Raw genomic sequence first — 16611 nt, 5'->3', positions numbered from 1 at the left:
GAATAAACCTGACCAAGGAGGTGAAAGACCTATACACTGAGAACTATAAAACACTGATAAAGGAAATCAGAAATGATTCAAAAAATGGAGACATCCCACACTTGTAGGTTAGAAGAATTAACATTGTTAAAGTGGCCATACTACCCAAACCAATCTAAACATTTAATGTGATCCCTATCAAATTATCTATGACATTTTTCATGAAACTAGATCAGTTCAATTCATTCGCTCAGTTGTGTACGACTCTTTGCGAAGCCTAAATTTATATGCAAAATATAAATGCCAAAATGCCAAAGCAATCCTGAGGGAAAAGAACAAAGGTAGAAGCATAACTATTTCAGACTTCGGACAATACTTCAAAGCCACAGTAATCAAAACATGTGGTCTTAGCACAAAAACAGACATATAGATCAATGGAATGGAATAGAAGGCCCAGAAGTAAATCCAAACACTGTGATCAATTATCTTCAACAAAGGAGGCAAGAATAAACAATGGAGAAAAGACAGTCTCTTCAGGAAGTGGTATTAGGAAATCTGGACAGCTGCATATAAATCAATGAACTTAGAAAACAAACTCAAAATGGCTTAAAGACTTAAATATAAGACATCACACAATGAAACTCATAGAAGAGAACATAAGCAAAACTCTGACATAAATCATAACAATGGTTTCCTAGCTCAGTCTCCCAAAACAAATAAAAATACAAGCAAAAGTAAACAAATAGGACCTGGTCACACTTATAAGCTTTTGCACAGCAGAGGAAACTATAAACAAGATGAAAAGACAACCTACGGAATGAGACAGAATATTTGCAAAAGATGAGACTGACCAGGGATTAATTTCAAAAATATACAAACAGTTCATACAGCTTAATAGAACCAAACAACGCAATCAAAAATTGGGCATAAGATGTAAATAAACATTTCTTCAAAGAAGACATACAAATGACCAACAAACACATAAAAGGATGCTCAACATTACTAATTATTAGAGAAATGCAAATCAAAACCATAATGAGGTATCACATCACACCAGTCTGAATGGCCATCATCAAAAAGTCTACAAATAATAAATGGTGTAAATGTCAAGAATGAGAGAGTGTAGAGAAAAAGGAAACCCTCTTACACTGTTGGAAATGTAAATTGGTGTGGCCACTATGGAGAACAGTATGGAGGTTCCCTAAAAAAACTAAAAATAGAGTTACCATGTGATCCAGCAATCCCATTCCTGGGCATATATCTAGAAAAGACAAAAACTCTAATTTGAAAAGATACACACACCCCAATGTCCATACAGCATTATTTACAATAGCCAAGACATGGAAGCAACCTAACTGTCCAACAACAGATGAATGGATAAAGAAAATATGGTTGATAGATAAATATAGCAATATATACATACACATTTATCAATATATATATCTACATTTCATGAATGGATGATGAGCAACATGAATGGACTAAAGATTATCATATTAAGTGAAGTCAAGAGTATGTATGATATCACTTATATGGAGAATCTAAAAAATGATATAAATGAACTAATTTACAAAACAAATAGACTAGCAGAGGTAGAAAACAAACTTATGGTTACCAAAGTGAAAAGGGGGTGGAGGAAGGATAAATTAAGAGTTTGGGGACATCCCTGGTGGCCCAGTGGTTGAGAATCTGCCAATGCAGGGGACATGGGTTCGATATCTGATCTGGGAAGATCCTACATGCCATGGGGCATGCACCACAACTACTGAACCTGTGCTCTGGAGCCCACAAGCTACAACTAGCAAAGCCCATGTGCCCTAGATCGCATGCCTCACAAAAGAGAAGCCACTGCAATGAGAAGCCTACACGCTCCAACTAGAGAGCAGTCCCTGTTTGCCTCAACTGGAGAAAGCCCACACACAGCAACAAAGACCCAGCAGAGCCAAAACTTAATTTGAAAAGAGAGCCTGGGATTAGCATACAAACTACTATACAAAAAATAAACAAGGATCAGTGGATAACACAGGACACTATATTCAGTATCCTGCAATAACCTATAATGGAATAGACTCTGAATCTATTTACCTATATAACTTTTCTGTACATCTGAAACTAACATACTCTAATAAAATAAAAATTTATCCATATCTAAAACTCAGTGTATCTACAGTTAGAGTTAACACAACTGGGCACAAGATTTTTTCCCCCAGAATGTTAAATAGGCTCCTAAACCAAAATCTTTTCTTCCCTACTTACTATAAAATATCTAACACAGTTTCTACAGAAACCATAGTATTGGTTGTTTTGTATCTACTTCGAGGAATCTCTCAAACTCTGGATATAATTTTCAAAATAAAAATTGAAGAGGTTTTGGTATAGATCTGTGGTTCTCAACTAGGGGTAGAAGGAGCAGCAATTTTTCTCTGTAGCACACATTTGTCAATGCCTGCAAATATCTGGCTGTCACACACGGGAGATGTTACTGGCATCAAGTAGATAGAGGCCAGGGAGACTTGTAAACATCCCACAAGGCACAGAAAGCCCCCCCAACAAAGAATTATTAGGCCAAAATATCAATAGTGCCGGAGATTGAGAAACCTTCATAAATACCCTATTTCTTAATTCTCCCTCATCTCCCCATAGAAAATTAACTTATACAAACACTATACAAACCCAAAATATATAAAAATTACTCACTGATTATAGGTCTAGCACCATTAGTGCACCCTTCTCAAGAAACATTCAATAAATAAAATGAGTAATCAACACAAATATAATTGAGTCATTGGAAAAGACCCCGATACTAGGAAAGATTGAGGACAGGAGGAGAAGGGGGCAACAGAGGATAAGATGGTTGGATGGCATCACTGATTCAATGGACATGAGTTTGAGCAAACTCTGGGAGTTGGTGATGGACAGGGAAGCCTGGTGTGCTGCAGTCCATGGGGTCTCAATGAGACAGACATTACTTAGGGTCTAAACAACAAATTAGACTCTCATTAAGTTTGTTAAATGATTAAAGAAATTATTTATATTTATATATAAATACACTAATAAGCATACAAGAGAGATCATATATGATCCCTTAATTGAGCTGGAGTCAATTATTGAGTGCAGCTATAATTTAACCACATGCTGACGACTGCAAAACAGAGATGGAAAGAGCACAGTTCCCTCAAGACTTTACTGAGGTCTTGACACCAGATTTCTTATCAAAGAGAATGATAAATGTCTCCATTAATTAAATCATTTTGAGTTGAGTCTTCTATTACATGAAACTGAACTAACCCAACTCATTCAACAACAAGTGCTTATCAAGTGCCTACTGTGGACCAGGCATTGTACTGATACAATTATTGACATAATCCATAAAATGCCAATTACATGAGTACTTTGTGACACTTTATTAGCCAAAACATGACTATGGTTTGTCATAATTCATAAAGTACTATAATACTGTGGTTTGCTCACAGGCACCCTCATAATTTTTCACACGAGCAAGCTATAACTGGAAATAAAACTCACATTTCAAAAAAGTAACCTGTAATATAACAACTGTATCCAGTTTGGGGGATGGACTGGAAGAAATAGAAAGAAAGATTAACTGAATTTTTTTCCCCAATCCATTCTCTGAGTGAAGACTGCTGCACTACAATCATAAGAACTCCCAAGCACATATAAATTCCCTTGGATACAAACAGGAATTGTAAAAACCAAGAAGTCTAAAAGTATTTCTCCTGTATTCCTAAGTAACCATTTACTCTGATTAACAATGTATATTGCAGTTAGGAATTGTTAAGTCTTGCCTCTCATTGGTTGTAACCTTAAAACTCAATTTTCTTTAAAAAAAAAAAATTGAGATATAATTGATGTACAAGATTACATTAGTTTCAGATGTACAACACAGGGATTCAATATTTTCATATGTTGTGAAATGTTCACAGACAATAAATCTAGTTAACATCCATCACCACACAGTTACAAAATTTTTTTCTTGTGCTGAGAACTTCTAAGGTCTACTCTCTTAACAACTTCCAAATACGCAATAGTCAACATGCTGCCCATATAATTTTCTAATTATGAAACCAACAATATAAATTACTCATAGCACTAGTCTGAAGATTAAATAATATGGAGACAACCTATAAATTTTTAAGTTCAACATAGATGTGAGATCAAGCTTTACTATTTCCACTTAAATTCTACAAATCCATATTTAAATTTGAATACCCCAGTCTACATCAAAAAATAAAAATAATCCATCATGCCCATAATATGCAAGCAACAGTTTTTAGCACATGATCAGATTTACTTTTTCAAAGGATCACTTAAACTCCAGTAGGTGACAAGGCTGGATAGAGAGCAACTGCTGTCCAATCCAAACACACCTATGGCTTATCTGGAGACACACAGATTCAAGAATTCTCTAGAACAGAATCTATTAAGACTCAGCAATCTATTTGAGATGATGAAAGAGGGAAATGAAAGAGGTCTTTATTACTTGTGTTTTCAAATTTTAAAATTACACATCTTTCTTTTTTGTATTTCCTATTAAGTCTTTCAGTGATGTTAAGATTTTAACTTTAAACTTTTCTTTCTTTTCCTAATTATATTCTTGTTGGATAAATGAAATTATTATAACAGTATATATATTGAGTATAAATTTTCTATAGATTCTCTTCACTAATTTTGTATTCTATCATGCCTAAATTCCAAATTTCCACATAATTTCTATATCCATTATTTCCACTTCCTTGTAATTTATTAATAATCACTGTTGAACTCTGCCTGCCTTCCCACCTGCCAATGCAGGCAACTTAAGAAACATGGGGTTCAATCCCTGAGTCAGGAAGATCCCCTGGAGTAGGGCATAGCAACCCACTCCAACATTTTTGCTTGGAGAATCTCACAGACATAAGAGCCTTGTGGCTATGGTCCATAGGGCTGCAAAGAGTTAGACACGACTGAAGTAACTCAGCAAGCATGCATGCACATTGAACTATGCACTTAGAGTTACAGCTCATCATGTGCTATAAAAGATCTTGCTGTTTGAAATGTTTGATGTCCTTCTTAAATGTTTAATTGAATGATAATTCAATTAGCATTTTGAAGAGGTTTTACTATTTCATTATGTGTGGTTTTACTATTTCATTATGTGTGTTCATAACATCCTCCTGAACTTTCTTCACTGCTGAAAAAAACAATCTACCTGCATCTCAAATAGAAAGTGGAGTTTCTATTTGGATGCTGAGTCTGCTACTTGTCATCAAGTTTTGTGTTTCTGGCTATAACCATGTATGGGTATAACAACATATTCTGACTAATTATATTTCTGCTCAAGCACATAAAGGAACTTATACTGCATTTAAAATCATGTATATGTGTCTCTTTTAGAATTTTTTTGTGTATTTACTTCTTATTATCATTAGTAACTTTTAATTTAAAACTCCTTTATGAGCTCTCTATTTTAGCCTCTTGGGTTTTTTAAAACAAGTATTTAAGTTTTGTATAGATGTTTCTTTTAACCTCTTACTATATACTTAAACGTTTGTAACTTCTAAAGAATTTAAAGCTCTTGCTAAAGGAGGAAGAGGATAATGGTGAAGCATGGACACTGAGGAGACAGGGCTGAAGTAAAAATTCAGAAGAGTTAATTGTCACATAAATTCATTTCAATGTATGACAAAAACCACTGCAATGATGTAAAGTAATTGGCCTCCAACTAATAAAAATAAAGGAAAAATAAATAAAAATAAATTAATTAATTAAAAAATTGTCACATACAGTATAAAAATTTTGATTTTCTTATCCACTTCTTTTTTTACTCCCCACTTTGTTTTTCTTTTATTTCTTCCTCATTTTTCAGGAGAATTAATCAAATTACCAAACATAACAAGCTTCTGTTATCGTCTTCTTTAACCCACTTTTTAAACTTGTAATTTTTTAAAATTTTCACTCATTAAAAAAAGTTTTTTTTGGTCACACCACATGGCATGTGGGATCTCAGTTCCTCAACCAGCAATCAAAACTGCACCCTCTACATTGGAAGGGCGGAATCTCAACCACTGGATCACCAGAGAATTCCCATAACATTTTCACTCTTTTCAGTGTTCACCTAACTATCCTGCAGAGATCTGAAATCCAATATTAAGTCTGTGTAACTGTAAATCTTTTGTTTTCATAAAGAAAACAAAACTACCCCCAGACACAGAAAGACAAATAGTTAATTTTTTCACTTTTGTGTAGAATCTAAAATAAAGTCCAACTCACAGAAACAGAGAGTAGAATGATGGTTGCCAGAGGCTGGGAGATGATGGTCAAAAAGATACAAATTTTCAATTAAAAGATGAGTAAGCTCTGGGGATCCAGTGCACAGCATGCTGATTATTGTATACTAGAAATTTCTATTAACAGTATTGTGTATACGAGAAATGTGTACATATCATATTCTCACCACATACACACACACACACAAAAGTAACTACGTGAGGTAACAGATGTGGAACTTGATTACAGTAATCATTTCACAATGTGTACATATATCACATCATCACATTGTACACTATTAAAAAAATCATGTTGTACAACCTAAATGTATACAATTTTTGCCAATCATACCTCAATAAAAATGAAAAAAAAAAAAAAGAATTTCTCTTAAACCGTGAACACCCTTTCAGTTGATGACCGCATCTGAGGCTGTGCTCCCACTAGCTTGTGTCTATTCATTTGCTCTTTCATTTTGGAAACCATGGCCTTTTTTTTTAATATTGATATGACCATTGTAAGATCTAGAAATACTGTGACTTGTTTAAATCATATAATCAGAGAATTACAATGAGGCCCTCTGAATTAAATTTTTAAAACTGACTTTATTCATTCAGGACCATCTTTATTTAGTTTTCTCAAATTTCTTGCTAACCTTTGCAATAATAATTCTATTTCTCACCCTTTCAGTTAAAAGAATTGCTCTAATTATTTTTTATTATTTTCCTTGTCTTTTTTCTTTCTACTTGTATTCTCATAAATAGGAAAATAATTTTATTGATGCTGCGATTAAGTTTCATCATCACCTAACTTAAGAACCTTACTTCTTCTTTCATTGCTATATTATATCCAGATGTTTTCTGTTTCTTCTATTCACCTGGTCATGGATTATAATTTACCATTTATTCTTTCTGACGTTTTTATACTTTCACGCCTCTGTAAAACTTGAGCTTAATATTCTTCAAACTTCTTTCCAGAAAAAAAACCTGACTTTTCTGTCTACTGTGTTTCTCAGCTCTGCAGACAGTTATTTGAGGCTTCTCTGACTGAACTACCTGTCTGACTCCATTTCCTTCCTGCCTGCCACAGTAATTATTAATAATGGTCTTTACAGATGTCTTCTTTTCTCCTTTTCTTTTCTGTCAGCTCAACATTTCTTTTCTTTTTTAAGGCGCTAAAGGAGGTTGTTTTGTTTTATTGTTTTGGTCTGGGTGTTTTTAAGTCTTTAAATCTTCCACTGGTAATTTTCTCTCCAATTATCTATTTGGAGAGCTCTCACTGCATCCTACTACTAGTTATTCTGTATTCCCTTTCACGTCGTGCTTTAGACTCAAGAGTGCTGCTTTCTGATACCTTGATTAACCTTCTCTTTTTCTAAAAACCAGATATAATTTAGGACAATGATTTGCCACCACTGGAGATACCGGAAACTACATGCAATGTGTACTGAAAGTCAACATGTTATAAATGTTATGGATATTTAACTCTAAGAGGGAATATTCTAAAGGGGAAACCACTTAAATGAATGTAATTCTGTAAAGGTTGTTAAAAAGACAGACAGTCACTTTATTACTCAAATCTAGGAGTTACTAGTGACATTGATAATATCATCACTGAACGTTGGATGGGAGGCTTTATGGAGCAAACAAAATTTTTAATAGACATCAAAAAGTGGATTGGGAATTCCCTGGTAGTCTAGTGGTTAGAATTTGGCACTTTCACTACAGGGGCCCCAGGTTTTACCCGTGGCCCTGGTCAAGGAACTAACACCCCACAAAGCCATACCACATGGACAAAAAACAAAAGAATGAGTGGGTCAACTTTGAACAGAAAAAGAAGGGAAGAGAAAGTATTCCAAAAAGGTACATGACAACATGAGAAGATTTCAGGAAATGGAGGTTAAGAATGGAAATGGGAAGGACCTGCTCAGGAAATAAAGGTAATAGTCAGCTGAAACCACACGGTTATTCAGTGCAATGAAAAATGAAGTTGGAAAACTAGGAAGCCAAGCTGTCTGAGGATTTAACTACCAGGTGAATTAAATGTGAGGGTAAAGAGATCAAAGATGAGAAAATGGAAGACCAGATAAGAGGCAATTACCATCACATGGGTAACAGTTAAGGCAGTTTGGGGAAAAAACTGGTAAATTTGGTTTCATACTACTTGAGTTGCAGCTGACAGTAGAAGATTTGAGCAGAAAAGTCCACTAGACAATCAGATATGTAAATTGGAGTTGAAAAGAGGAGAAATGGTTGGAAGTTAGCTCAGTTGGTAAAGAATCCACCTACAATGCAGGAGACCGTGGTTCGATTCCTGGATGGGGAAGATCTGCTGGAGAAGGGATAGGCTACCCACTCCAGTGTTCTTGGGCTTCCCTTGTGGCTCAGCTGGTAAAGAATCCACCAGCAATGCGGGAGACCTGGGTTTGATCCCTGGGTTGGGAAGATACCCTGGAGAAGGGAAAGGCTACCCACTCCAGTATTCTTGTCTGGAAAAGGCCATGGATTATACAGTCCAGGGGGTCGCAAAGAGTCAGACACAACTGAGTCACTTTCACAACTTTCACTTTCACTGGTTGGAAGTAACAATTGAAGAAAAAAGATAATACAGAACTAAAAGCATCTTAGGGAGTACCTACTTTTAGAGGATGAAAGAAAGAAGTGAGATAAACTTCTCTGTTAAAGATGCAGAGATTTACTGACTGTTGGGGGGTAGGTGGGAGGGATTTTCATCTCCTCTCTCCATTTCCTGACACACAGCTCAAACCCACATTGCTTATATCAACTCCAATCATTCATTACCACTATTTAACATGAGTCTTAAATGCTGTGGGAAAATACACTGCAATTTTTAAAGTAACAAAATTTCTTCTACAGAATAAAATTCAATAATTATGATTACCTTCCAAACAAAGCTGGATGAAATTTCTGCATGCTTTAGGAGCTTCTTTTGACCACAACTCTATATCAATATCTCCAGCTGTAGTTTTCAATAAAACCTGTAGAAAGCATATAAAAATCATTGTTATCATTTTGCTTCATGATGAGCTCACTGGCTATTCAACATAAAGTATTCACTACTGAATTTTCAATTTTAAAACAAAAATGAGAAGCTTTGCATGGTTTCTGTTGTTATACTCAAAAACTTCAAATAGTCAGTACAAGTTACTCTATTTCTATCTTTTAAATACTATTTTCAGAAATAATTTATGCTTTAAGGAAAAAATAGCACAAATATTTTTTAATCACAGAAAAACCTGCATTCATTTAAAAATCAATACTGTAAACTTGCTTTAATTTTAAAAGTTTTCCACATCATTTCTTCCAATAAAATTGGTATAGCAAATTAAGACATTAAAGAACAATGATCCCATGAAACTACAGCACTATAAGACGATTTCACAATTATCTTTTAACATATGAACAGTGGACCTCTTCATTCACAATCATGCCATTTCTAATTTACAAAGGAACATTCTTAATCCAATTCTGGGTTGCATATCAGGGATCAAACCAGTGTCTCCTGTGTCTCCTACTCTGGCAGGCGGATTCTTTACCACTGAGCCACCAGGGAAGCCCCTTAAAATTATTATCTACAGTCAATGAAATCCTTTGGTAGTCTCCTTTCCACAGCCCATAAAGGCAGTTACTCCTTGGTGCGAGCAGCCATCTGACAGGAACCAAAATCCCTACTGAGTCCACAGGAAGAAACAACTTATAACAGTCTTATTAATAACCACAACCAAAAAGAACCGAAAGCTCTACATCCGAACACCCTGCGACAGCTGAAACCAACTTCTCTAGTATCACTTCCCCCACATACCCAGCCCTCAATGTACCAAAGTAGAACAGAGTTCACTGTCAATCACTGATTAATTGTCCCTGACATATGACCATCACCATCACTTTTGCTACAATTGCCTTTCAGTTTCTGCTTCAGAAGCCCAAATTACACTGCCATAATTTATATAATATTGATGAATGCACTGTATCTTTTTGGGCTTTTACCGGCTACATAGTTCTCTTATATAAAATTATGCACCTGGCGGTGGAGGAGGTGACAATATCTATACTGTGGTAGATCTTAAAATGGTTTCCTTAACCCTGAAAGAAATACAAAAGAACCGAAAGTACTAATGTGCATGATTTTCTCAATCCTTTACACTTTCTCTACAAAAAGAAGGGGACATTTGTTGAGTGCCTCCTATGTGCCAAGGCTATCTAATGCAAAGCCCATGCTGCTTCTATCTCACCATATTGCCTCCACAAACTTCTCCATAAATTCCACACTATACTGGAAAAACAAAGTCCATCAAACTCTAGGGCACCATCACATGTTGCAAAATAAATCTCCAAGTTACCCTGGTCACAAATGATTTGAGTAGAAAACAGTGTCTAAGTCGAAAGCACTCATATATTGCTTTGCATATGAGCATATTCAGGCATACCTCTGAGACATCACAGGTTTGGTTTCACACCACTACAACAAAGTGAATATTGCAAAAAAGTGAGTCACATAAAGTTTTTGGTTTCTCAGTGCATACAGAAGTTATGTTTACCCTAGACTGTATGCAACAGCATTATGTCTGAAAAGACAAAGTGCAAACCTTAATTTTAAAATACTTTATTACTAAAAACTGCCAATCTACATGTAAGCCTTTAGCGAATCATAATCTTTTCGCTGGTGGAGGGCTTAAAATGTTGCAAGAATTACCCAAATGTGACCCAAAGACACAAAGTGAACAAATGCTGTTGGAAAAATGCCAAGAGGCTTGCTCTTATATGTATAAGTGCATCACTTTACTGTATACCTGAGACTAACACAACATTGTACATTAACTATACTTCAATTAAAAAAAAAATAAAAAAATAACTGAATGGATCATTGAAGAAATCAAAGGAAAAAAAAATACCTAGGGACAGAAACACCACATACCAAACCTGATGGGGTACAACAAAAGTGTTTTTAAAAGAGAAGGTCATAGCAATATAGGCCAAACTCAAGAAACAAGACAATCTAAAACAATCTAACTTTACACCTAGATGAACTAGAAAAAGATGAACAAACGAAGTCAAAAGTTAGTAGAAGAAAGGAAATAAGAACACAGTATAAATAAATGAAATACAGACTAAAAAACAATAGAAAAGATCAATGAAGTGAACGACTAGCTCTTTGAAAAGATAAACAAAACTGACAAAACTTTAGCCACACTCACAAAGAAAAAGAAGGCTCAAATAAATAAAATCAGAACTGCAAAAGAAATGACAACTGATACCATACAAATACAAAGGAGCAAAGAGATACTCTGAACAATTATATGCCAACAAATTGGACAACCTAGAAAAATACAGATAAATTCCTAAAAACATACAATCTTCCATGACTGAATCGTGAAAAAAGAGAAAATCTAAATAGACAGATTACTAGTAAGGAGATCTAATCAGTAATCAAAAACTGCCAACAAACAAAAGCACAGGTTCAGATGGCTTCACTGATGAATTCTACCAAACATTCAAAGAGTAAATATCTATCCTTTTTAAACTCATTTTACAAAGCTAGCATTATCCTGATATCAAAACCAAAGAAACCACAAAACAAGAAATTACCAGAGCTAATCAATGAATATAGTAAAGTTGCAGGATATAAAGTTAACACACAGAAATCTCTTGCATTCCTATACACTAACAAGGAGAAAACAGAAAGAGAAATTAAGGAATCAATTCCATTCACCACTGCAATGAAAATAATAAAATACTTAGGTTTAAATCTACCTAAAGAAACAAAAGACCTATATATAGAAAACTATAAAACGCTGATGAAAGAAATCAAAGATGAGACAGAGAAATATACCATGTTCATGCATCAGAAAAATCAATATAGTGAAAATGAGTATACTACCCAAAGCAATCTATAGATTCAATGCAATCCCTATCAAGCTACCAATGGTATTTTTCACAGAACTGAAACAAATAATTTCACAATATGTATGGAAATACAAAAAAACCTCGAATAGCCAAAGCAATCTTGAGAAAGAAGAATGGAACTGGAGGAATAAACCTGCCTGACTTCAGACTATACTACAAAGCTACAGTCATCAAGTCAGTATGGTACTGGCATAAAGACAGAAATATAGATCAATAGAATAAAATAGAAAGCCCAGAGATAAATCCACATACCTATGGACACCTTATCTTTGACAAAAGAGGCAAGAATATACAATGGGGAAAAGACAATCTCTTTAACAAGTGGTGCTGGGAAAAGTGGTCAACCACCTGTAAAGAATGAAACTAGAACACTTTCTAACACCATACACAAAAATAAACTCAAAATGGATTAAAGATCTAAATGTAAAAGATCTAAATGTAAGACCAGAAACTATAAAACTCCTAGAGGAAAATATAGGCAAAACACGCTCTGACATAAATCACAGCAGGATCCTCCATGACCCACCTCCCAGAGTAATGGAAATAAAAGCAAAAATAAACAAATGGGACCTAATTAAACTCAAAAGCTTTTGCACAATGAAGGAAACTATAAGCAAGATGAAAAGACAGCCTTCAGAGTGGAAGAAAATACTGGCAAATGAAGCAACTGACAAAGAATTAATCTCAAAAATATACAAGCAACTCCTGCGGCTCAATTCCAGAAAAATAAACGACCTAATCAAATAATGGGCCAAAGAACTAAAGAGACATTTTTCCAAAGACGACATACAGATGGCTAACAAACACATGAAAAGATGGTCAACATCACTCATTATCAGAGAAATGCAAATCAAAACCACAATGAGGTACCATCTCAGAATGGCTGCTATCAAAAAGTCTACAAACAATAAATGCTGGAGAGGGTGCAGAGAAAAAGGAATCCTCTTACACTGTTGGTGGGAATGCAAACTAGTACAGCCACTATGGAGAACAGTGTGGAGATTCCTTAAAAAACTGGAAATAGAACTGCCATACAACCCAGCAATTCCACTGCTGGACATACACACCAAGGAAACCAGAACTGAAAGAGACACATGTACCCCAATGTTCATCGCAGCACTGTTTACGATACCCAGGACACGGAAGCAACCTAGATGTCTTATCAGCAGACAAATGGATAAGAAAGCTACATATACACAATGGAATATTACTCAGCCATTAAAAAGAATGCATTTGAATCAGTTCTAATGAGATGGATGAAACTGGAACCTATTATACAGAGTGAAGTAAATCAGAAAGAAAAACACCAATATAGTATACTAACGCAAATATATGGAATTGAGAAAGATTGTATCGATGACCCTATATGCAAGACAGCAAAAGAGACACAGATATAAAGAACATTCTTTTGGACTCTGTGGGAGAAGGTGAGGGTGGGATGATTTGAGAGGGTCAGTTCAGTCAGTCAGTTCAGTCACTCAGTCGTGTCCGACTCTTTGCAACCCCATGAATTGCAGCACACCAGGCCTCCCTATCCATCATAAACTCCTGGAGTTTACTCAAACCCATGCCCATCAAGTCAGTGATGCCATCCAGCCTTCTCATCCTCTGTCATCCCCTTCTCCTCCTGCCCCCAATCCCTCCCAGCATCAGGGTCTTTTCCAATGAGTCAACTCTTCACATGAGGTGGCTAAAGTACTGGAGTTTCAGCTTCAGCATCAGTCCTTCCAATGAACACCCAGGACTGATCTCCTTTAGGATGGACTGGTTGGATCTCGCTGCAGTCCAAGGGACTCTCAAGAGTCTTCTCCAACACCACAGTTCAAAAAGCATCAATTTTTCAGTGCTCAGCTTTCTTCACAGTCCAACTCTCACATCCATACATGACCACTGGAAAAACCATAGCCTTGACTAGACGGACCTTGAACATATATATTATCATATGTGAAGTAGATCACCAGTCCAGGTTCAATGCATGAGACAGGGTGCTCAGGGCTGGTGCCCTCGGATGACCTGGGGGTGGGGGGTGCAATGGGGAGGGAGGTGGGAGGGGGGTTCTGGATGGGGAACACATGTGTACCTGAGGCTGATTCATATTAATGTATGGCAAAAACCATTACATTATTGTAAAATAATTAGACTCCAATTAAAATAAATTAATTAATTAGAAGAAAATGAACAACAACAACAGAAATAAAGGCCAGAAAGTAAAAAGAAAAAAGTCCATACTACCCAAATAATCTATACATTTAGTGTAATCCCTATCAAAACTCCAACGGCATTTTTCACAGAACTAGAACAAATAATCCTGAAATTTGTATGGAACCACAAAAGACCCCAAATGGACAAAGAAACCTTGAGAAAGAATAACCACCCAGATGTATCATATTCCCTGATTTCAAACTATACTACAAACCTATAGCAATCAAAACAGAATGGTATTGGTATAAAAAACAGAGGCATAGATCAATGGGACAGAATAGAAAGCTCAAAAATAAGACCACACTTACATGGTTAATTAGTTTACCATGGAGGCAAGAATGCATAATGGGGATAGGATACTCTCTTCAATAATCTATCCTGGGAAAACTGAACAGCTGCAAGTAAAAGAGTGAAACTGAACCACTATAATATACCATATATAAAAATAAACTCAAAATGGACTTAAGACTTGAATGCAAAATCTGAAACCATAAATACCCTAGAATAAAAGATATGCAGTAAGCACCTTTGGTACTGGTCTTAGCAAATTGCTTATTCTTTTGATCAGATTTCAAATGCAAGGGCAACAAAGGAAAAAATAACCAAATGGGACGATATGAACTAACAAGATCCTGCACAGCAAAGGAAACCATCAACAAAATGAAAACATAACCTACGGAATTGGGAGAAGATATTTGCACATCATATATCTGATAAAGGGTTAATCTCCAAAATATAAAGAGAACTTATATAAAATATGTAACAAAAAATCTGTTTAAAAACCACATGTAAGGATCTGACTACACATTTTTTCCAAAGAAGACATACAGGCACATGAAAAGATGCTCAAAATCACTAATCATAAGGTAAATGCAAATCAAAACCACAGTGAGGTATCACCTCACACCCAACAGAATGGTTATCATTAAAAAGATAAGAAATAACAAGCATTAGCAAAGATATGGAAGAAGGGAACATCTGTGAACTGTGGGTGGGAATATAAATTGGCACAGCCACTATGGAAAACACTGTGGAGGCTACTCAAAAAATTCAAAATGAACTACCATACTAACCAGCAATTCTACTTTTGAATATTTATCGAAAGAAAAAGAAGACACTAACTAGAAAAGATATATGCGCCCCTACGGTCACTGCAGCATTATTACAAAAGCTAGCAAAGTAATGCTCAAAATTCTCCAAGCCAGACTTCAACAGTGAGTGAATCAAGAACTTCCAGATGGTCAAGCTGGATTTAGAAAAGGCACAGGAACCAGAGATCAAACTGCCAACATCCACTGGATCATCAAAAAAGCAAGAGAGTTCCAGAAAAATACCTACTTCTTCGCTGATTATGCTAAAGCCTTTGACTGTGTGAATCACACACATCAAGACTGCCAGGAGAAGTATAAATGACCTCAGATATGCAGATGACACCACCCTTATGGCAGAAAGCGAAGAAGAACTAAACAGCCTCTTGATGAAAGTGAAAGAGGAGAGTGAAAATGCTGACTTAAAACCCAACATTCAAAAAATGAAGATCATGGCATCCAGTCCCATCACTTCCTCACAAATTGATAGGGAAACAATGGAAATAGTGACAGACTCTTCTAGGGCTCAAAAATCACTGCAGATGGTGACTGCAGCCATGAAATTAAGACACTTGCTCCCTGGAAGAAAAGCTATGATCAACCTAGACAACATATTAAAAAGCAGAGACATTACTTTGCCAGCAGAGGTTCATCTAGTCAAAGCTATGGTTCTTCCAGTAGTCATATATGGATGTGAGAGTTGGACCATAAAGAAAGCTGAGCACCGAAGAATTGATGCCTTCGAACTGTGGTGTTGAAGAAGACTCTTGAGAGTCCCTTGGACTGCAAGGAGATCAAGTCAGTCCATCCTAAAGGTAATCCTGAATATTCACTGGAAGGACTGATGATGAAGCTGAAGCTCCAATACTTTGGCCACCTGATATGATATGACTCATTGGAAAAGACCCTGATGCTGGGAAAGAATGAAGGCGGGAGGAGAAGGGGATGGCAGAGGATGAGATGGTTGGATGGCATCACCAACTCGATTGACATGAGTTTGAGCAAGTTCCCGGAGTTGGTGATGGACAGGGAGGCCTGGCGTGCTGCAGTCCATCGGGTCACAAAGAGTCGGACGCAACTGAGCGACTGAACTGAACATATGGAAACATCTTCAGTGTCCACTGATGGAGGAGTATAAAGAAGACAAGCAGAAT

At 36.0% G+C, this 16611-nt stretch overlaps 1 protein-coding gene across 2 annotated transcripts in view; it reads right to left on the bottom strand.

Moving 5' to 3' along the window:
* Positions 1-16611, bottom strand: part of CWC27 (CWC27 spliceosome associated cyclophilin) — a 221697-nt gene that overhangs the window by 202491 nt on the left and 2595 nt on the right. For both annotated transcript variants that reach the window (XM_070476747.1, XM_070476748.1), the window contains exon 2: positions 9145-9241. In XM_070476747.1, coding sequence (XP_070332848.1) covers positions 9145-9241 — 97 coding nt within the window. The remainder of the gene's footprint in view (positions 1-9144; positions 9242-16611) is intronic.

This window comes from Odocoileus virginianus, chromosome 14 (genome assembly GCF_023699985.2).
Source record: "Odocoileus virginianus isolate 20LAN1187 ecotype Illinois chromosome 14, Ovbor_1.2, whole genome shotgun sequence".
Lineage (NCBI taxonomy): Eukaryota > Metazoa > Chordata > Mammalia > Artiodactyla > Cervidae > Odocoileus > Odocoileus virginianus.
Note: the sequence above shows the minus strand (reverse complement) of the source record. Positions and strands in the feature narration are given on the sequence as shown.